This window comes from Gymnoscopelus braueri, assembly GCF_963280865.1.
Source record: "Gymnoscopelus braueri genome assembly, chromosome: 13".
Classification (NCBI taxonomy): Eukaryota; Metazoa; Chordata; class Actinopteri; order Myctophiformes; family Myctophidae; genus Gymnoscopelus; species Gymnoscopelus braueri.
In genome coordinates, this window is record NC_137615.1 from 20,857,924 (window position 1) to 20,879,320 (window position 21,397).

Genomic DNA, 21,397 nt, shown 5'->3' on the forward strand with positions numbered 1-21,397 from the left:
ATAATTGTGGTGGAGTAAAAGTATAATATTTGCCTCTGAGATGTAGTGGAGTAGAAGTAAAAGTATTGAAAATTGGTCAAGTAAAAGTATATTATAATGGTACTTACTGCAGTAGTAAATGTACTTAGTTACTTTCCACCACTGGATGTCGCATCAGCAGTTGTCTGTCTGTCTGAGCTGACAAGCCAATCATACTAACGTAGCTTTTATTAACTTATCGAAAATTAATAGCAATAGTAATAAAAAGCATTGAAAACATACAAAAGAAAATCATAACGCAACTGTCGCTACGGGCAATGGGATTTAGACAAACCAATGTGTTTTCGCGTAAGGCAGTTGCTTGACAACCACCCTAGCCAATCACGGAACAGTCACGCCTCCGGGCTATGGGACACAGACTCTACCATAACAAGTTGTGCAAAGATGACGGATCCTACGTCGCCAGAGGACCATTGGAAAGTAAGTAACTAACGTAAACAACCTCTCAATTCCATTGTTTGTTCGTGTGATTAGTTATAAAAACGAATAAGGACAATATAGATTTTTTTTGTTTGTTATTGCATATAACTGACGCTGTGGTTGCCAAGTTTAGCTTTGTTAGCTTGCCCGGCTAACTTGCTAACAGCTAACGTAGTGGAGTAACTTATCAGTTAATTGGCAGAAGTACGAATAATGTCATGCATTTTACAAATGATCTCTCTCTGCTCTGCTCTTTGCAGAATGACTTGAAACTTTCCATCAGTTAGTTGTCCTTTCTGTTTATTGCTGACTGGTACAATAAATAGGACACATGCAGCTACACTTATAAGGAAGTGATTGTAACTATTAACTATTATACTGTACATATTTTTCTTTTTGATTACAACTCGTTTATATGATGTTTTTGCATAGTATTGTATATTTGTCTGTCACTAAATGTTTCTATGAATTGAATACACAGGACCCCAATGGAAACAAGCCATAGTGCTTTCTTGGGCTCAATCCTTTTAGCATTGTATTTGTATTAAACTGTACTTTATGTACTTTTTTGGGGGGGCAAACTGTTCATTGCAAAGTATTCAATCAATCAATCAATCAATCAACTGTGGTGTCCTAGATCAATGGTTCTCAACCAGTGGTCCGGGGACCACCAGTGGTCCTTGAGGGGGTTCCAGGTGGTCCCCAGCTAAATGATGGAGAGTTGGTAACCAAATGGACCCTTATAGATCTTTAACTCTTAAGAGTGTAAAATGAAATCAAATGGACCCTTTTACGCTCTCAAGAGTTAAATTTTCGTGAAACATCTGCATTACTTAATTAAAGAATTGTTATTTTTATCAACATTTGCCTGTTATCCCTCCTATGGTACCACATCATTACAGCATGGAATTTTGGACAAAATTGTAGTCTTGGGTCTGAAAGTCTAAATCTCATCAAATGGTGGTCCGTGGCTCAAATGCCTAATAAATAATGGACCACCTTGATATGAAAAAGGTTGAAAACCACTGTCCTAGATTAGACAATGAACCGAGGCTGGGAGCAATAATACACTGGGTGCTTCTCTTTATGCCCTCCCGACCACCAATTACCCAAATCGGGACGATTCTCAGCAGGGCTCAGAGTGACTACCATTCAAGACGCTGGCTATTATAGCCCCTTTGTTACACTACTTTGGGTAGCTCAATTTACCTTTTCATGCCACCCTCCTCATCTCTCTTTTATCTCCTTATTTCAACTTTCACTGCCTGTCCTGGTGATGATGGCTCAACAGGCTGATGGTGCTTTTAGTGACAACGGCTTTGACCACAGTGAGTATTACAGATCCGTTTGTATCCAGGCTACGTGACGGAAATATTGTGTTTCTGATGATCTGGGATCAGTTGGGTCATTCCATGTTGTTTTATATTTTAGAATTGCTTTGACAACTCTCGTTATCCTGTAGGTTTCTTTGCTGAGACTGCCAGAAAGGGTGCAGTCGTCTCCAGGGCAAACAGCATCGGATCCACAAGTGCCTCGTCGGTTCCAAACACTGGTATTGTTTTCTGAAGAATGTCAATTTCACTGATGGTGCTGTGTGCAACATTTACAGAGTAACATTTACATAACGTCTAGATGGCACTTTTTATATATATATATATATATATATATATATATATATATATATATATATATATATATATATATATATATATATATATATAAATGCATATAATGCATAGATGGGCTTTATTCTCACCCAAGGTCATTATCTTTTCTATCCAAATCTTTCTTACTTGGCAAACCTTTTTTTGCAGTGTGTTTTGCTTGGGTGTGCTTTCATTATCATTAACTATTATCTGCGTTGTCTCAGTCTAATATCTGTCTGTAACTGTCGCTTGCATCTCCTGGCTATAGATGATGAGGACAGTGACTACAGGCATGAGACATCGTACAAGGACTCCTACAAAGACAGACGGAGACAAGCACACACACAGGCTGAGCAGAAACGCAGGGATGCTATCAAGGTAAGTAGATGGCGGGTGATTGAAGCTATTGTATTACTCATTTCACAAAGACAGATCATTTGCATATTTTTTTTAATTTAGTCTTTAATCTGTATTCATCAACAAATGTGTATTGTCACTCTAGAAAGGCTATGATGACCTCCAGTCTATCGTGCCCACCTGCCAACAGCAGTCTGAATTTGCTGTGGGAACGCAGAAGATCAGCAAGGCTACGATACTTCAGAAAAGTAATGGCAATAACTACTGTATTGTGCTCCACATCCACTGAGCTCCATAGCTATTTGTACAGTAACACCTGATGCAAGTAATAGTTAAATTGAACACGATTAACCAGTTAAAACATAGCAAAACAACGGTGATTGGATATTTGCAAAGAATTACTAAACATATTCCTAAATGTTTTGTACATGTTTGCCTAAAATGACATTCTTGGTTAAAATGGTTAAAGGAACAGTTAGCCTTTTCTCAACCTTATCTCCATACATCGGTCTTCACAAAAGCTGCTGCTGATGTCGTCATCATCAGAAATTTCAAACTTTTTATAATTGCTGTCACAACTGTGGATATTTTAGCATGATGTCATGTCACCAGCAGGTAGATTTTCAAGCTATTCACAGATTGAGTAGATATAAATGGTTCTATTAACCATGTAGCTGTTCTAAATCTTTGCTTGTCTAGTCAAGCAAAATTCAAGTCAATAAATCCCTGACTAGTGCATTTTGGTGTTTCTTGCAGCCATTGACTACATCCAGTTCCTTCACAAAGAGAAGAAGAAACAAGAGGAGGAGGTGTCCATGCTGAGGAAGGAAGTGATGGCTCTGAAAATCATGAAAACGTAAGATGATGATAGCTAAGATGATACCTTTTTTCAGAAAAGCCCCTACCCTGAAAAAAAGGGGCAAGCCAATTTCCTCACCCTGGATTACATTTTCAGGGTCATTTTTTGATCTTTGAGGTACTATTTTGTAACGACACGTGCACAGTCAGCACTAACACTTTAAATTAATTCATTGAAATAATTATGCTGTAAAATCATGGCTATTTTCTATAATAAATAAACATAAAAATTAGTAAACAAATAATCCATATACCAAACCGTATCAAGTGTTTAAAAACACAAAAATGTGCATTTAAAATTTCAGGGGACCTAATTTCTGATATTGTACTACTCGATGACTACATGCATATACATAGAAATAATTACCTGTGATTTCAGAAATGACTGTGTATTATTACTGCATTAGCCTAGTTTGCGCTTATATTTTGAGTTGGGTGACCTTTCATTGTTGCAGGACCACATTGGAATTAATATTTCATTACAGTTTAATGTGTGGGTTTAATTTATTTTGTGATTACTTACTACTTACTTTTTAGCAAAACAAAATAAAATAAAAATACCTTGTATTCAACTCCATGTGAGAATGCTGTTAATAGACTACAGCTCAGTGTTCAACACCATAATCCCCCTGAGACTTGACACCAAGCTAAGGAACCTAGGGCTCAACCCCAGCCTGTGCAGCTGGATTTTGGTCTGTCTGTCAGAACAGGTGGAGAAGATGGTATCTAAAACCTTATGCTGCTACAATGTGACAATGTCTGAGGAGCCGAACAAGAATAAATGTTACACTTATATACCTGTCCTGTACACAAGAAAGATAAAGACCACCTTGAACCTTGATGATCCAATGCCTACTCACTAAACTGTAGTAAAGTGGTCCAAAATAACAATGCCAATGAACGGTGTGTCCTTAATTTGTATAGGAACTATGAGCACATAGTGAAGGCCCACCAGAACAACCCTCAGCAGGGAGAGGAGCAAGTATCGGACCAGGTCAAGTTCAGCATCTTTCAGAGCATCATGGACACTCTGTTCCAATCCTTCAGCAACTCTGTTTCAATGAGCAGCTTCCAAGAACTTTCTGCCTGTGTCTTCAGTTGGATTGAGGAGCACTGCAAACCCCAGGTAAGGAACATGCTGACGTACTGTAGAGCTCGGAACACTGTGGCTTGTTACTATTATGTGTGCGCGACATTAGTTGATAAGTTCATGCTGGGATTTTGGGAGTCCCATGGCTGTGTACTAGGTATGAGTTTAATATTCATGCCGTCTCCATATTAGATTTTCATGTAAGAGTAAAAATAATGTTTTTGTTAATGAAAACCAGTAGATGGGCCAATGCAATACTATTGTCATAGTCTATGATGGTGAGCCAGATTATTTAAAGTTTGTACTCACAATTCCCTTTGATTTTAATGATCCTTTCTATTACAAAGGATAATATGCTTTCTGTTGTTGTTGTTGTTGTTATTGTTGTTGTTTTGTTTTTTGGGGGGTAGTCAACAATGATTTTGGTCTGTCATGCACATCCCTACTGTGTAACCTGTGACCCCTCTTTTCATTCCTAGACACTGAGAGAGTTTGTGGTTGGAGTGTTGAGGCAGCTCAATGGCCAGCTGTACTGATCCTCTACAACCACTGGACTTGATCACTCTCTCTCCTCAGAGATGGACCGTGGGCCCGCTCTGGCCTCATGGGGTGTTGTAAAAACTTCTGTTTGCCAGTTTGGTCACCCATTAGGCCAGTCTGCAGTATTTACAATTTCCTCAAGTGTTGTGTAGGCTGCAATTGGATTCTCTCTATGCAAAGCAATGTGACTGCAGTATACCAACCATTGCGTTGGATTAACTGTTCATGTGGGCAAGAAATACCACATTGTGTTCTGACATTGTCCAAAAGCATTATACAGACTAGAGCTGTCAACTGAGCTCAGAAATCGCACTGTTTTCAGTCTTAAAAATTGGCCGAGTTTGAATTATATTCTATTACCGGTAGGTACTATTATATTTTGGCATAGAAAATTGATTCATGAACTTATATTTATTATATGTCTGAGTGTTTAACTAACATTGGACAGGTGGAAAACTATAGTTAAACTATTGCAGTGGCCCATTATTTTACCTGGGTTACACCTTCTGATAGTTCTTCTACTTGAATGTTGGCAATCATGAAAAAAATGACTCATGCAGCCTACTGGACCGGTACATAAATCCCTCTAGTGTTTCAGCAGCTCGACAGAAAAATACAGCTTGTACGCTCAAGCATGGATGTATGCTCAAGGCCGGTTGAAAAGGCTAGAATAAAGGATTAATCAGTGACGTCATTGTCATGCGACAGAAGTGTTTCAGTCTCAAAAGTCTTCGTGTGCACCAAAGAGCGTCAGAGCACAGTGCTTTGGTTGAATTGATATTATACAACATTGAGCTATAGCCACGCTCACCAATCGAATTACAACCGATTGCACATTTCCCGCCAAAGTTGATGATTATTTGAGGCTCGATGTTTTTCTTTTTGACAGCCGCTTTGAGTTACGTAAATATCCATGCTCCAGTCTGTTTGGATAGAGAAAATACAGTTGCAGTCTGCAGTTGACAAAAATACCTCTGAATAAAGTTGAGGCTATAGCCATTTTAGAAGTTTCATGACAAAGAATCTCCTCTACAGATGCAGTATGAAAGTAGACATGAAAGCCAATAGTTTAAACATATTTGCTTCAGAAATATTGGCTGGCTGCTTTCAAATAGTAGATGGGACTTGATGGGGGGTGTTTTTAATCTCACTAGTTTGTCTGAGGAAGTTTTATTGAATGTGTTGTAATTGTGAGTGTTCAGTGAAGAGTTTGGCTCTATAGTTCTTTTCTTTTTTTGCATCGTGTTTGAATGAAGACTTCAATATCGGCTATGTCAGCAATCATTGCTTTAGGTACTGTATGTCACCGTTTTGTGTTTGTACTTCTAGAAATACTTTCTAGTTGATTGTCTTACAAGGTATAAGTTCTGGCCCTTATGTTTAAAAAAATCAAATTGTTTATTTTCTCTGTGATAAATGAGGGCTTGTCCTATCACTGTCTCGTTTAAATTTAATGATTAGCACCCCAGTTGCAACATTGCAATATCTGTATCTGTTCTATGAATTTATATTAAACCACAGGTGTGGTTTTCAGAATACCTGTAGCTTTTAACAGTTTTGTTTCCAACAAATGTATTACATTCTGTTTTACACAGGGCAGAATTATGGGTAATTGATGGTGTGCACGAGGACGCTGTCTCAGTATTTTTTGGATCACACACAGGAGGAACATTTTGCCTGGACTTTCTTTTTTACACCATCTCTTACTTTGAGGACATGAATTGTTATTGTAAATAGCTATTCATGCTGTAAATGTTGTTTACCAAAAGTACACATAAATATGAATGAAAAAGGGAATGGCTACAAGATGAGGCTATTATCAAGATGCTGGACAGGAGTATAAGAGCAGCAGTTCTCCATCAGTGTAACCAATGTGCCTATTTTTGCAGATGATGATGATGATGATCATTTGGTGTTTCTATATACACACAAGGGCTGATCAACAAATGTTAAGTCGTGGTTCGCAAACTTTTAAAAATATAGTCGCTGCCCCCACTTAGCTCACTGTGCCATTGTCCCAATGTGCCTTTCCCTTTGGGAAACAATGCATCAAAGTACTGCCATCACATTATGGATGGTTGGAATGTTTTATTTTGAATTTGAATCTGAGCACAGAAAGCCGCACACGGTGAATATGGCACCCCCAGGAAAAAAGCCAAACCTCATTGAATAGACAGCAGTGTTTGAAGGAGAGCAGTCATGGTGCAGAGACCAATTACTGTCTTCCCACAGCATGGTGGTTTCTCCTAACTTTATGGCTTGATTGACTATTTGATGACCAGAGCTACTGCCTTCAGTGCCAGACTTATTTTTTGATCAGCCCTAGTGTACATGATAGGAGCAATATTCTATTCTCAGTTGTGTTTATATGTAACATTTTGACGACTCTTAAGTCAAATATGCTTAAACGAGTGCATGATAGTTTTGCAATTGGTACCAAAACAATGTCTAGGAAAGTTACATTCTTTCAATTGGTCAGTGAATGTGTAAACTTAAACAATCCTCAGCTGTCAAATGCACAATCAATAGCTAGATTACAATTCTCACCATGAGCTCAGGAAATCAATGTTGGAAATATTATCAGGATCTATTGATTTCATGTTCAGGATTTGAAAAGGGAATTTATATATCAATATTTCTGGGAGTGAGATAAGCATCTCAGTGCTGGTTTGATTAAATCAGGTCTGTTAATGGTTGCAGATACAGCACATTTTTTTTATTGTAAAGAAATAAACAACTGCATAATTAAATGTTTTATCAATCTGAATTTTATTGGAAATGTTCCTTCAAAAATAAAACATAAATCTTAGATATATAAATACAAATATTTCCTCTGGTTTGTAGTTATCGCCAGCATTGTGAACCACACAGGTTTTGGTTGGCAAGGATAAGGTGCTCTGTCAAACACTTGGTACAACTGCCTTACAATCCTCATCAGTCTCCACACCAACTTCTTCCTATAAAAGAGAGCAGCATCCAAATTATCACAAAGTAATTAACAGACAGAAATAACCACATGATCTGTCTCACATTACTCTGTTCTGTTGCACTGCATAATGTCAGTGTCATTAACAGATCTGTAATCAATACACTGCAGTGTACATGATGATGGCTCACCAGGAACTCCTTCTTGCTCTTAGGATATCCCTCCAAAATTGAATCCATCATGTCTGATGCCTGAGAGAAGCACAGTACAAAGTAATTTAGGGATCCATGCGGTGGTCATCAGAAAAATATTGAATCATGAAAATATATTTGAAACAGCTTATGTAGTCATTAAAAGTCAAATACATCCATATTAAGTTTAATGTATTACCAATCTCTTCCTCTTTTTCCATTCCTTCACATAAACGTTCTGCTCCTTGTAAACCTAAACAACACAATTAGCAAAGATTACATTTTATATTTAGGTAAATTGAATGCAATGAATGTGAATTTCAACTGGACAAACAATCATTCCTCACCCTGTCTTTCTCTTGTGGTGAGACATGATTTGTGGCTGACATTATCTTCTCTGTGCGTAACCTGTACCCAGAACACTCTGCCTTCAGCTCTCCGATCTCTGTCATCATTTCCTCTGTAGTCAGGGAACTGTTAAGCTCTTTCAGCTCTGTAGGCATATTATTCATCATGGCATTACAAATTACAGATCCCAAAATGCAGTAGGGCCTACTTGGAAAACATAATTCTTATACATCAAACAACATACAGTGTTTTTCCACATGCTGATTGATTGTTAATTATGGGCACTGTGTAAAGTAATGATAGCCATATAATAACATAAGACTGCATTTACTGAAAGTGCATCCCACCTGCATCCAGTTGTCTACAGCTTTGGTTAAGGGCCTGAACTTGTGCATTGAGGTCTGAGATCTGACTGTCCATTGCTTTTAGGTCCCCATCATTCACATCCTCGAACTGAGCCTAAGGGAAGGATAGTCAGGTGCAGAGCTAAGGAAAATGATTGTGCCAATGGTGCCGATCGTCAAAATATAAATTCACATACTAACCTGATCAGCAAAATAAATCTTTTGCTTCCCATATATTTTCTCTTTGATCTTCCCCTGTAGAGCCAATTGTTCCATTGCTTTGACCACTGCCTGGTAACGTGAATAAGAATGAGCAAGTTAGCATAATAATAGTGCATGTGTAAACATTGCCATGTCAATGTTATAAAGATCTTTTAAATCTCACCGTTTTCCCCAATCCATGTTGTTTTTGTAAGTTACAAAAAACATCTTGGGAACTGTATGGACGATTCTTTTCATTCAGATAGGAAAGAATGAGTCCCACACCTGTGGATGAATGAATAGTGTTTAGGAACGCCAACTGATAACTTCACTTTGGTGACATAAAATGGTGTGACCATTCCTCATGATCCATGAGGAATCTAAACAAAATTAGACGATCAGTTAAAAACTAGCCTCGATCTCCAGGCTTTTACCACCTTGTGATTTGGCTAACGACGGTCGTCTGTCACGACCGTCATGGACGAACTTCAACCTGGTGTTTGCACGTTCTCCCTTTTTGGCCCGTACATCTACATAACACGTTCAGATTTCAAATATACCCTTATATGCTTACCCCATGGCCACGGATGTTACAATTATGTACGGGCCCTCAGAAGTACCCGTACCTCCCGTATTGTTCAATAAAAAGCATTTTTAATCCGACCGGTGGCCATTTTCTCATTGAGTTATAATGTATTAGAGTACAATACACCTCCCAACCGATAGGGTCGCGTAGTTGAAACATAGAGTTAAAAATAAGAGTTGAAAGCATAGGAGAAAATACGGAGAAAATGGCCACCGATCGGATGTAAATGTTTTTTTATTGAACAATACGGAAGATACGAGGGCCCGAACATAATTGTAACATCCGTGGCCATGGGGTAAGCACTTTATATTTGAAATCCGGACGTTTATGTAGGTGTACGGGCCGTAAATGGAGAAAGTGCAAACACCGATTGAAGTTCATCCATCAGGGCTAAGGCTAGCGCTGGGAAGCGTTTTGGGAACGTCAACACTGCCTGCTAGCTTAGCTTTAACGTAAGGTTGTTTACATTACGAACGTAGCAAAGATACTAGTCACAGCCAAAACAGTAATTTGATATATTGGACTGACCTCCGCTGTCTTTCTTGGTCATTTTCTTCCTCTTGTTTCACAACCTGCCTTTGGAGATGAGTCGTGCTACGCGCTAAATATACGTCACAGTGCAAAACATTCACGGTAGCCACTCAGCTCTGCTCCTACCAGTGTTGCCATATTTGTGAGACAAATAAGCAACCAGGTCTAGGAAAACAAGCGACTAGGCCACATGAACACAATTTAAACCTACAGTATATGCATCGGCTATTTGAAAATAGCCGATCTACAAGCTCACAATGCGTCACGAATCGCGATGCGACGCGTTGTGAGCTTGTAGATCGGCAATGTTCAAAAACTCTTGAAATAAAATGTAAAACATTTATGAAAATATTTGAGAATCACTGGTTTTAAAAAATAAATTTAAAATTTGAAAGCAAGCCTAAGGGCACGGCCACACCGCACTTTTATTTTACCTATGGGGCGGAATCTGCCAATGCTTTGTCAATGCAAATGCGTGCCCTAAATAAGCAAGTACACGTTAGAAACAAGCCCCAAAAACCGCAACCACTAATATTTACAAGCAACTTTACAGAAAAAGAAGCCTAAAGTCGCTTATAATAAGCGGACATGGCAACAATGGACCACTGATCCCCAGAGGAGACTCACCCCTGCGCCTTCTTAACGCATGACATGATGGAGAGACCATGAACCAGTGGTGGAATAAGTGTAGGAGCCATTTCGATGGTGTTATATGATCTGGTAGTTTGGCATTATTACTTTTGGACACTGGGTGACGGGCTGTAGTTTTGACAGCACTGGGTGGTTATTCAAGGGGTCACATGTGTACTGATAACTGATTAGGTAGATCATAGGACAGAGGACACAGGTTGGTCAGGAGCCAAACCGTTTTTACCAGCAGAAAGGAGAAACAGGCAGACAGAACCACACAACAGAGATCTACAGAAATAACCCTGCAATATTCACTGGATCACTCCAGACATCACACCTGTGAAGTAATGGGCAATATTGGAACATTGAAAGGTGAAAATGTATATTATATTCAGTAAAAACGGTTTGGCTCCTCACCAACCTGTGTCCTATGATCTACCTAATAAGTACACCTGTGACCCCTTAAATAACCACCCAGTGCTGTCAAAACTAGAGCCCGCCACCCAGTGTCCAAAAGTAATAATGCCAAACTACCAAATCATATAACACCATCGAAATGGCTCCTACAAAAAGTATTCATTTTGTTTTACTTAAGTAAAAGTATCAATATTACAATGTAGAAATAACCCGTTACAAGTAAAAGTCCTGAATTCAAAATTAGCTTGAGTAAAAGTACAAAAGTATTGGTATAAAAATGTACTTAAAGTACCAAAAGTCAAAATGTCCCATTTCACAAGTTTTAAAATGTATAAAAATCTTTTGAAAATAGCAGATCTACAAGCTCAGACCGCATCACATTGCATTGTGAGCTTGTGTATATAATAGGGCTGAAGTGGTTAATGTATGTTTTCAAAATGTACAAAGTAACAAGTTAGTAACTAAAGTTTTAAAATAATTGCAGTGGAGTAAAAGTACAATATGTCTCTAGTCTAAGATGTAATGAAGTCGAAGTAAAAGTATTGAAAATTGGAAATACTCCAGTAAAGTAAAAAATACCTCAAAATTGTTCTTAAAGGGGTAGTTCACCCCCAAAATAACTTTTTTTCTATTGATTACTGACCATCTGGAGCCTTGAATTCATAGATATTTTTTTGTTTTTGTCACATTCCTAAGCCAATAATTTGATTATAATAAATGTGTCCCCATTGATTCCGGTAGGAGACACAAATGCATTTGTGTCTCCTACCGGAATCAATGGGGCTAAATTTATTATAATCAAATAATAAAGGAAGGAATGCGACAAAAACAAAAAAATATCCATGAATTCAAGGCTCCATGGGGTGAGTAATCAATAGAAAAAAAATTATTTTGGGGGTGAACTACCCCTTTAAGCACAGTACTTTAATAAATGTACTTAGTTACTTTCCACCTCTGGCTGTTCCTAAGAAGAGGGTTGGACAGATCCCCAGAGGAGACTCACCCCTGCGCCTTCTTAACGCATGACATGATGGAGAGACCATGAACTAATTATCAGCTATTAAAACTATTTTATACTCGAAACTGCCCCTAATCTATCTCAGTAACTGTCACAAAATTATTGAACTGATCAACATGCAGTGAAATCATTGATCAGCATCATGTCAATCATCATATAACATTTTATTTCTGTACCATAGCTGGACATGATCCATGCTTGTTTGTTCTCTTAATGTTGCTATGTTCCTTCTCACACAATGTAATCAATTCATGTATTGTTTGGGTCAAATATCTCCAGTTATTTTGATTTAGCCCATTTAAAATCTTGTTACTATATAATAAAAAGGGCACATCTGCACAAACTATTAATTTCAAACATTCTATTTAATAAGATGTCCACATCAAAACATATCAAAAACAATTACAGCGAGGAAGAAATACACTACTGTGCACATTACATTGTCTGGATACATAGAGATTGAGGAAATGACTCTATTGAGAGATGGTGGACATCATCAGAACTGGAGTAGCCAAAACGTATCCAACCGTTTTAACCACATGAACCCTATATTCTTATTGACTGGGGTCCCCAATACTACGATCCCTCCTTATTCCCTCTACACCAATAAATCTTTCCCCATAAATATCTGATTTACAAGCTCACTTTGCTATTGCCGCCGAATGTTTGCCCCAGAATAGGGATGCTAGGGTTCATGTGGTTAAAAAACAAAAAACATCGACCTCCTTGAATGTGGTTCCAACAGTTCCATCTAGCTCTCACAGCTATGATTTTCTTTACAAAATGAAAATGTAATAGAGCAATTTGCCATTTCTATAAAAGAGGAAGGGGGAAAAAAGGAAGTCAACATTGTCATGTGATTGTTTGATACATCTATTTCGGTAAACCACAGCTGTGGCTCATTTGAGTTTGAATGACCACATGCCATTCCCATTACTATTTCTTTTTAAATAATAATAATGCTTACTGCACCAGCATTTTCTTTGACATTAATAAATTCTATAAAGCAGGTCAGGCCCTATCATTTATAGTCTCACTACGGTTTGTATATGGTTACATTTTGACGTAAACATTTTCCTTAAACAGCAAAGATTTATGAAATCAATAAGTAATATTGAGCTCTAGGATCAACTTGGTTGGAGGTCAACTTGTTAAAATGAAAAAGAGGGACCGAAATGTTATGTTGCTGGGGGGTGGGGCGTTGAACCAATATGTTCACTGACCTACATGGCATAAAACAAAACTGACATTTACCTTCTTTTTCACACAGAAATAAGTGTACCTCACCTTGAGAGACAGATGCAAGTGAGCATCTAACATCTATATTATATATCTTTATGGTTTAAAAACATTACAAGTTTCTCTGTGATCTGTATCATAAGACTAGTCACATTTACTCTTTAGGATGGAGAACATAAAAGCAATAAAATGCGTAAACATGTCTTCTTAGGATGACCAGAGGCTAAGAATAGGCAGAAAGATAAATGACCTTATCGATGTAATAACTTTTGTCCAAACTGCAAACCATGCTTCAGAAAAAACTATTCACATCCACATCTACACACAAGCATTTTGAATTCGTTCTGAGAAGATGTGAATTTAAATGTCCCAAATGGTCCATAGCCAAATGTCACTTGAAAGGTTATTTAAAAAGGAAACAAAAATGCATTTCAATAATAATAAATCAGGTTTTTTTGTAAACATAAAAATGACATTGGGGAGAGAAAAAAATATGTTGAACATAGTTGATTATCCCTAACAAATAAGCAAATGTTCCATAATGGCAAGGCCAATGAGATATTGCTCAAATCTTTCACTGGAGGTTGTGTTAAGTTGTAACAACTTAACGTGAACCAACAGGAATGTAGTTTTTGGTCCCATGTTAAATAGCCCTGTATGTTTCTGGATACTGTATTATTTTCTTCCTTGTGATCAGCAAAGAATCTTTATCACTCAGAGGTGCATAAAACGGTTAATAATGCTGGTTTGTTTAAATATTACGTTTTTCTTTAGTTTTTTTGTTTGTTTTTTAAAACCTTTTTTTTGTAGCGGTTATATTGCTCAGCCTAAAAAAATAAAAGTTTTACTGGATAATGGTGACTTCATTTGAAAGCACAGGAGAGAGAGGGAGATTTAAAATAAAATGTACTTCACAGTGATATCAACTGAAAACAATCAGGAGCATGGCTGCTGGAACCAAACAACATCTCACACGCGCACGCACACACTGACGCAGTCACACAAAGACAAACACACTTGCACACTAACCTCACACATACACACCAGGACACCTCACTGTGGTTTCCCCAACAAGTTGGACAAGAACCCCTGGCCCTCCCCCTGCCTGGCACCCCCTGCTAAGGGATCCATCTGGTTCAGTTCAGACTGATCCAGCATTTCAAAGTCCTCTCCGTCCAAGTCTGTGTCCAGCTCGGAGCTGGACTGCTTGCGGTAGCTTCGTTGGGTCCCCTGTGGAGGCCTCTCTCTGCGTCGGGGTCGAGGCTGCAATGCCCCAGCCAGCGCTGCTTGGATCATGTTGCTAGCAATGGCTCCTGCCATGGCACCGGCGAAGTCAGAGGCGGGTGGCAGGCCGCTGAGGGACAGCTCTGCGTCCAGGTCGTCCTGGTCTGAGTCCAGGTGATCCAGCGCTGAAGCCCGATGACCGGACGCCCGCCCAGACAGGCCCAGACTGGGCAGCCCAATGCTGGTGTCATCGTCATCATCCATCAAAGTGGCATCTGGGTTTATAGAGGGGAAGTCTGGAAGATCCTGAGCAAAGGACTCCTCAGGGTCACTGTGCCTGTCAAGATCTGATGATGGAGAAACAGACATAAAAGACAGGACACGGATAAGACAATATTTACTGAAAGAGTCACTGGAGAAATAAAAGGCCACCTCTACATCTCCAGTGACTGGGCGCTCACCTTCAGAACCCTCTGTGAGAGGTGTCTGGCCACGGGACAGGTTGAAGGTGCCATTGTCAGTGTAAGACGCCTCAGCATCAGAGTGCTCAGAATCAGTCAGCGCAAGTTCCTTTGCCACAATATCGTCATCGAACTAGAAAAACATAAGATTGATACGTTTTCAATATATCAATATATTTCATATGCAGTCTCACAGATGTTAGGCCATACTGCACAGAAAAAGTTATTTTCAATATGACTTGTAGTGATATTATGCAGAAAATAATGGCAAAAGCAATACTATTTGTACAGATGAACAATGATTAAAGACATTCACATTTGTTTTTATGACTTGTTAATAGTCAAGTGTAGAAGTCTAATCATCAACAATAGTAAAGTACCTACGAATAGTATGCAAGTGTTCTATTTTACATGTTACATCTGTATAATAGAAAAGAATCAGGACCACGGGTCAATCATAAAAACATCGACTGTACAAGGCAAGCTAAGGTAAAGCACTGAACATTTCTGTTTCAAACAGCATTTGAAATAGAACATATGAATTACTGTCGGGCAGAAAGCAGCCAACTCCTCCTCGCTGTCACTTGCTTCACCCGAGGCTGCACCATGGATAGGCTTACGCAGGACTGCAGAGTAAACAGACATATGCAGACCAAAGTTCATAGATATTACTGTACAGGTCTGAATCTCTGACATTAAGGTGCAGAACAGAAATAGCCTACTGCTCATAATGACATGGAACTAGGCAGGATATACTGTATATATACACAGTATATATATAGACATAGCACGGACGTTTGTGTTTGGAGTTCAACAAATGATACTTAGCACTGTAAAACTGTGGTGTTCAACCATATTGACCTGAAAAGCATTAAGACAAGCAAACAATACAATGGTACAGGTGTACTACTTACACTGATTATCCATAGGCTTTGACATCATGAATCCGCGAACGCTGAAGTCCAGCCGCTGCAGGACTGGCTCCAGCTTCACACACACATGCTGCAAAACTCGATGATACGCTGCTAATGGTGCCAAGAGAACCGCCAACACTAGGGAGAGAAGAGCCATAGAAGAATAGACACAGGATGATAACTCCGTCTTTAGTTTTTGCATAAGGGATGAAATACACAATGCATCAATCTGTGATCTCTATCAGGAAAGCCTTCCCCTATGTCACCTCATCTGCCATAATTGTGTTGCGTATGTCTGTATCTGTTTGTTTGTCGATGTGGGCAACGAGACCATAGTTTGTTTTGTTCTCCTTTTAGCTTGATTGTTTAAATGAGTTTCTTTTCTTTATTGCTTGTCAGAATCAACTTGTTAACTATGTTATTCCCTTGTGCTTTTTTAAACATGTATGCTTTACTTACTGCATGTACAGTATGTTATGCTCCAACTGCTGTTCAGCACTTTGTAACTCTTGTTTTGAAAAGTGCTATATAAATTGTTATTATACAGCTAACATAATCTGTCCCATTGCGTCTCTCCTTGACACACACACACACACACACACACACACACAATTATATAATTATCCTTTCAAAACAGATAAATATGAACTGAAACATAGACACTGTTAACATGAACAGACTGCATTGGATTGTTTGAGACATCAGAGAGTGTACTATAGACGGCCCTGACAGACTCTCTCCGGTCTACACTAGGGTTAGAGGTTGGGAGATTAACCCTTTCTCAGCTTGACCTCCTTAACCAGCTAGTTTAGCTCCCTCCCTCCTTTCCTTCATGGCATTAATCACCTTACAGACTAGGCTCTGCTGCTAAGGCTCCACAGATCTGGTTTCACATCCCATGCATTTTTAACACTGGCAACCAGGCTGCGTTTCCCTGCCAATTAAGCCCTCTGAATGGGCCTGGGGTTTGTAGTCTGGACCAACATAAAATTGGACTCACCAGCAGAGTAGGACAGCACCAATCCAGGAATACGGTGTCCAATCATGGCCAGAGAGGTGAGGACTCCACAGCTCATGAGGCAAAACTGACACCACGAAGCACAAGCATGCACAACAAAGTCAGCAAGTGTCACATAAACCATTAAATGCTTAAGTTAATGTTGCTACTTACTTACTAAATACCATCAGTGTGTGATGGCACAAGGCAGTTTGTGTTATTTACCTTGCCTGGATTAAGTCCTTTGTACTGCGCCACACTGGACATGAGGGCTGTTCCAGTGACCCAGGTCTCAGCAATGTGGTGGCACAGTTCAGGTACACTCAGAACCCCTGGCTGCACCAGGCCCCAACTAGACAGATATAAAATGTTACTAATCATCATAATCATCTCTTAGCGGCTGGTGGTTACAGTACATACTACATACGATACCATAGTTACAGGAACATACCCTTCATTTTCTGATTCGTCCGGCTTTTTGACTGTGGAATGAGAGAGAATATCCATGATATTATAAAACCACAAGAAAAGTGTACAATACACATCTTTTACCAATGTTTTCATTTTCATGTAGCATCTATTTAATTGATATCTACATGATCATAGTTATCAATAAGATGTAAGGGGTCTAGCTATGAAGATTAAGAGGAGCATCAGTTGTCTGGTATAATGAATAGCACTTGCAATGTTCAGAGTTTAGGGCTTTCAACTCCAGAATTCATCTTTAAGCACATTCACTTTCACTCATCTTTAAGCACATTAACTTTCACTCACAGGAAAGAAGAGTCATGAACTTTTGCAGATTAATTAGAGCTATGGTATAATTAAAAAGAGGGCCATTGAACTCTGCAGGGAAGATAAGGACATCAGACAGAATCAGAGCCCCTAAAGTCTTTGTGGCACGACAATGTCACTGAATGAAAATAACTGATTTATAAACAATTTGTCGCTTACAAATCAGTTATATTCGAGAGCGACACTGTTGTGTGACAAAGTATAAATTAGACTTCAGAACACAGACAACTAGAAAAAGAGAGATTCCCAGATATACCTCTGATTTGAGGCCAGATCTTATTCCTCCAGGTATCCACACAAACAACAAATAACAGTCCAGAGGCCACCAGGAAGAGCAGCCGAAATGAGGTCAAAGCAAAGAACCTACAATTCAAATAGAGAACACAAATATGAGGTGTGTGCTACCAAAGCATGCGGTTTAGTACAATGTTCAACTGGAGACTAAAAGTTGACGACTAAAAGTTGACAAAGGATGATGATTCATCGTTAAAGTGAAATTCAAGTAGGGCTGCAACTGTTGATTATTTTCTTAACGTTATTCTATTGATTACTTTTAAGTTTTTCTGTTAATCGAACAGCACTTATTTTCTATTTATAAATCGTTAAATTTTTATGTATCAATGAATCGATCTTTAAGCCTGATTTTATACTAAGTCGTACTACGGTGTTGCACAACAGTGTCACACAAAATGTGCAAAAATAGCTGATATACAAACTCATAACACAACACCTTGTGTCGTTTTCATTCAAATTGATTATTTTTTAGAATCAATTGCAATGAGCCATGGTCATTGCAGTTATGTGGTCGGCTGAGTCACCGGGATGTCTCATGATGTAACCAGAGTTCTTATTCAGAACCTATTTAGCTTAAGTTCAGGTTTATTTCTTAATTAAATGAAAATAGTGATCCAGAGTCCACAGTTATGAGTGCTGTACTTTAGCAGCTGGTACAATATACATTATAAGACTTGGGCTGGCCCTGTTACAGTAGACCACTTTAAAAGAGGGAATAAACCTGCTAGTCAGTAATCCAATGTTATGATAAGCTTTCCTCCTAAGGGCTTGTCAGCATCCAGTCATTAAATTGCTTGATATACTCTGTTGCATGCATAGCAGTGTCGCACACTGAAACTAGTCGATCTACAAGTGCACAACACGTTGTGAGCTTATAGATCGGGAAGATTTGAAGATCAGGAAGCAGATCAGAGATCACAGGAGTTGTTCTTTGGTTTCTAGCTCTGGGAGAAAGTTATTCACATTCACTGGGAGAAAGTTATTCACATTCACTGGGAGAAAGTTATTCACTGGCTGGAGTGCTTTAGGTATTAGGAAGGAATAATATATGCCCTGTGAGACTTATCAGACTCTATTAACCACCACAACAAAGTAACATGATTCAGTCATCTCACCAGTATTATAAAAATATAAATCTAATAACTTGTTTAGAGATTAAGTAATATTTTAGATTACATGATATTAACATCAACGAGATAAGAAGCAAACCCTAAGAAAATACTCGCATATTTCTCAGCAGAGTTGGGCTTGTGTGTTCAAAATAGTTCATACTTTCAGAGTAAGGACGATATCCTATTGGATCTCCCAGTTGTTTAGCTAAGGCCACAAGTTCTGTTGATGCTCTAATAGGAAGGCTGAGATACGGTACCCAGTATTCCTAACACTTCCCCATAATGCATGCGATTTCCATTCCCTGTCATTCAATGCATTCGTTTGGGATACTGTATCAATGTGGGCTGAAACTAATGTTCACCGACGCACAAGTAAACGGAAGAGGGAGAGTGGAGTGCCTAATATGCCCTGTGGTCTAATCAAATAAAGGGTGCATTCCTTAACTGGATGAGCAGGCCTCCATGTCCCTCCAGGCTGCAGGTCAGTGATTCATGTCACAGGGCAACATTAAACTACTTTATTCTCTATACTATATGTGTGTTCAGCATTTTCAGAGACCTAATGTGAAGCTAGGCACATAAACACAGCACACCATGATATCATTACAATTTAATAACTATTTATTATTGTTAATATTGTAGATTATCCTGTCAATTTGTAGTCTTCAGTGCCAAAATGGTGTTTGTTCATTTGGGCGTTGATCGTTAAACCAGATGTCAAACACCGCATTTAGGTTTTAGGGGTGTTGTACAGCACTCTGGTCTAGGCCTTAGATACAGGCACTTATATGCGTTGTCACTCTATAAATAGCCACACTAGTGAGAGCCATCTGTCTAGTCTTGAGAATTGAAAGGTGACATGCTTGCATTGTGCACAAGCATCTGCTGCATTGGGAGTCACGACACGTTAGCTTATATTGTAAGAACTATAACGGCCAGGCGCAGCCATTGTAATGTCTGAATCTGGGTTGCCTATACCAGTGGTTCTCAAAGTGGATTTCAGGGAACTCTCTGGGTTCCTTTTAGGGAGTCTAAATTGACCCCCTCTGACAGTATACAAATGGAACCAAATGGACCATTTGTATACTGCCAGAGTTAAGGGGAGACCTCAAAAATGATTATACTATTTGTACACTCTCGTTTTTACTGTGCAAAAAAACACTGCATGCAGCAGCATCACTCACCAGAACACAACGTTGACCACCATGTACGTTAGAACACACTGCACGGGTCTCTCCCACACCAGGACGGACTGCAGGTAGGTCAGCAGCCGCTCGTAGGGACCCAGCCTCGCCTGCAGGGCGGCTTTGACAGCCCTCACCTGGCCGTCTCTCTCGCTGGAGCTGGGGCGACTCCTCAGGCCTAGGCTGGAGCCCTGCTGCTGCTGCTGCTGCGTCGTGTCACCCGTGGCGGCCGCGGCCGCGTCCTCCTCCGCCATCTTCTTAGCGTGTAGCATTGATTCAAGGAGCCTGTAAATAGACCGTTAGTCACTGAACAGGTACAGCGCGCTGTGACCACACGGACCTCAGGACGGTTGCTAAGCTAACGTTAGCAACCCGTGTGCAAGCAAGTAAACGCCGGCTAGGCTAGTAGCGCTAGGCTAGCAGCTCAACCGTCAGACAAGCTCGTCTTGACATCAACGTGTCAGACCATCACAGGGAATGATGCGGAAACTAGAAGCAACAACAACATCTGACACTGACTTTTTATGTGACTATTGTGACATTTTGGCAGAGACGTCTCTGTCGTAGATTTGATGTCTTATGACAATATGGCGTCACCTGTTTTTGTTTTACTCGCACACGGTAGGCTGGCTGGAAGCACGTGATGGGATCGCGCTTGTCCAATCAGAATCCACGCCGGTGCAGCGCGCCCCCAAGCGCGCCCCCTATGGCCCCCTCTGCTGACGGAGACGTTCCGGAGAAATGTTTAGTTTTTTCCCTCGATTATGAAATTGTATATAATAATGTATTTAATATAACATATATTGTAATATAAAAATATATATATATATAATGTACAAAAATACTATATTAAGTAAAGAAAAAGTAAAGAATAAGACTGAAACATAGGGCACATAGGGATTATTATTTTATTATTCCAAATGTAAAAAAAACAAAAACACATGCAAAGCATTTAACCGTTATGAATTTGGAATTGTCAATAATAAATACATTCAAAATACTCAAACGTTTATTAAGTTCCACAATAATAAAATA

General features: G+C 39.2%; 3 protein-coding genes across 4 annotated transcripts in view; 1 reads left to right on the forward strand and 2 right to left on the reverse strand.

Moving 5' to 3' along the window:
- The first annotated feature begins 392 nt into the window (after positions 1-392).
- mlx (MAX dimerization protein MLX) overlaps positions 393-21,397 on the forward strand; it is a 63,383-nt gene continuing 42,378 nt past the window's right edge. The window contains exons 1-8 of one of the 2 annotated variants that reach the window (XR_013934244.1): positions 393-459; positions 1,751-1,787; positions 1,922-2,011; positions 2,374-2,483; positions 2,608-2,710; positions 3,219-3,318; positions 4,245-4,446; positions 4,890-5,370. Coding sequence is in view for 1 of the 2 variants with exons in the window: in XM_080446033.1 (XP_080302159.1) it covers positions 424-459; positions 1,751-1,787; positions 1,922-2,011; positions 2,374-2,483; positions 2,608-2,710; positions 3,219-3,318; positions 4,245-4,446; positions 4,890-4,946 (735 nt within the window). In the remaining variant the exon portion in view is untranslated. Of the gene's footprint in view, positions 460-1,750; positions 1,788-1,921; positions 2,012-2,373; positions 2,484-2,607; positions 2,711-3,218; positions 3,319-4,244; positions 4,447-4,889; positions 6,489-21,397 lie in introns of those variants that run through there. The other variant, XM_080446033.1, reaches the window with a different exon arrangement.
- Positions 6,089-10,205, reverse strand: psmc3ip (PSMC3 interacting protein). Its single transcript, XM_080446034.1, has 8 exons — positions 10,075-10,205; positions 9,145-9,245; positions 8,961-9,050; positions 8,763-8,874; positions 8,415-8,560; positions 8,267-8,320; positions 8,068-8,127; positions 6,089-7,907 (listed from the first exon to the last, which is right to left on the reverse strand). The coding sequence occupies exons 1-8, from the start codon at positions 10,094-10,096 to the stop codon at positions 7,851-7,853; spliced, it is 642 nt and encodes a 213-aa protein (XP_080302160.1). The 5' UTR covers positions 10,097-10,205; the 3' UTR covers positions 6,089-7,850.
- On the reverse strand, positions 12,489-20,949 carry retreg3 (reticulophagy regulator family member 3). Its single transcript, XM_080447760.1, has 9 exons — positions 20,363-20,949; positions 18,029-18,135; positions 17,429-17,459; positions 17,203-17,329; positions 16,981-17,065; positions 15,981-16,118; positions 15,613-15,692; positions 15,067-15,199; positions 12,489-14,952 (listed from the first exon to the last, which is right to left on the reverse strand). Exons 1-9 carry the CDS (start codon positions 20,632-20,634, stop codon positions 14,435-14,437), a joined length of 1,491 nt encoding a protein of 496 aa, XP_080303886.1. The 5' UTR covers positions 20,635-20,949; the 3' UTR covers positions 12,489-14,434.

Bases quoted from the DNA above. Each gene is read 5' to 3' on its own strand.
- psmc3ip (XM_080446034.1), bottom strand. From the start codon at position 10,096: ATGACCAAGAAAGACAGCGGAG. The intron at 9,051-9,144 runs GTGAGATTTAAA...TCACGTTACCAG, and splicing joins AACATGGATTGGGGAAAACG to GCAGTGGTCAAAGCAATGGA. The intron at 7,908-8,067 runs GTGAGCCATCAT...TCTCTTTTATAG, and splicing joins AGAGCAAGAAGGAGTTCCTG to GAAGAAGTTGGTGTGGAGAC.
- retreg3 (XM_080447760.1), bottom strand. From the start codon at position 20,634: ATGCTACACGCTAAGAAGATGGCGGAGGAGGACGCGGCCGCGGCCGCC. The intron at 17,066-17,202 runs GTAAATAACACA...TCGTGGTGTCAG, and splicing joins AAGGACTTAATCCAGGCAAG to TTTTGCCTCATGAGCTGTGG. The intron at 14,953-15,066 runs GTGAGCGCCCAG...CTCCATCATCAG, and splicing joins TCTCACAGAGGGTTCTGAAG to ATCTTGACAGGCACAGTGAC.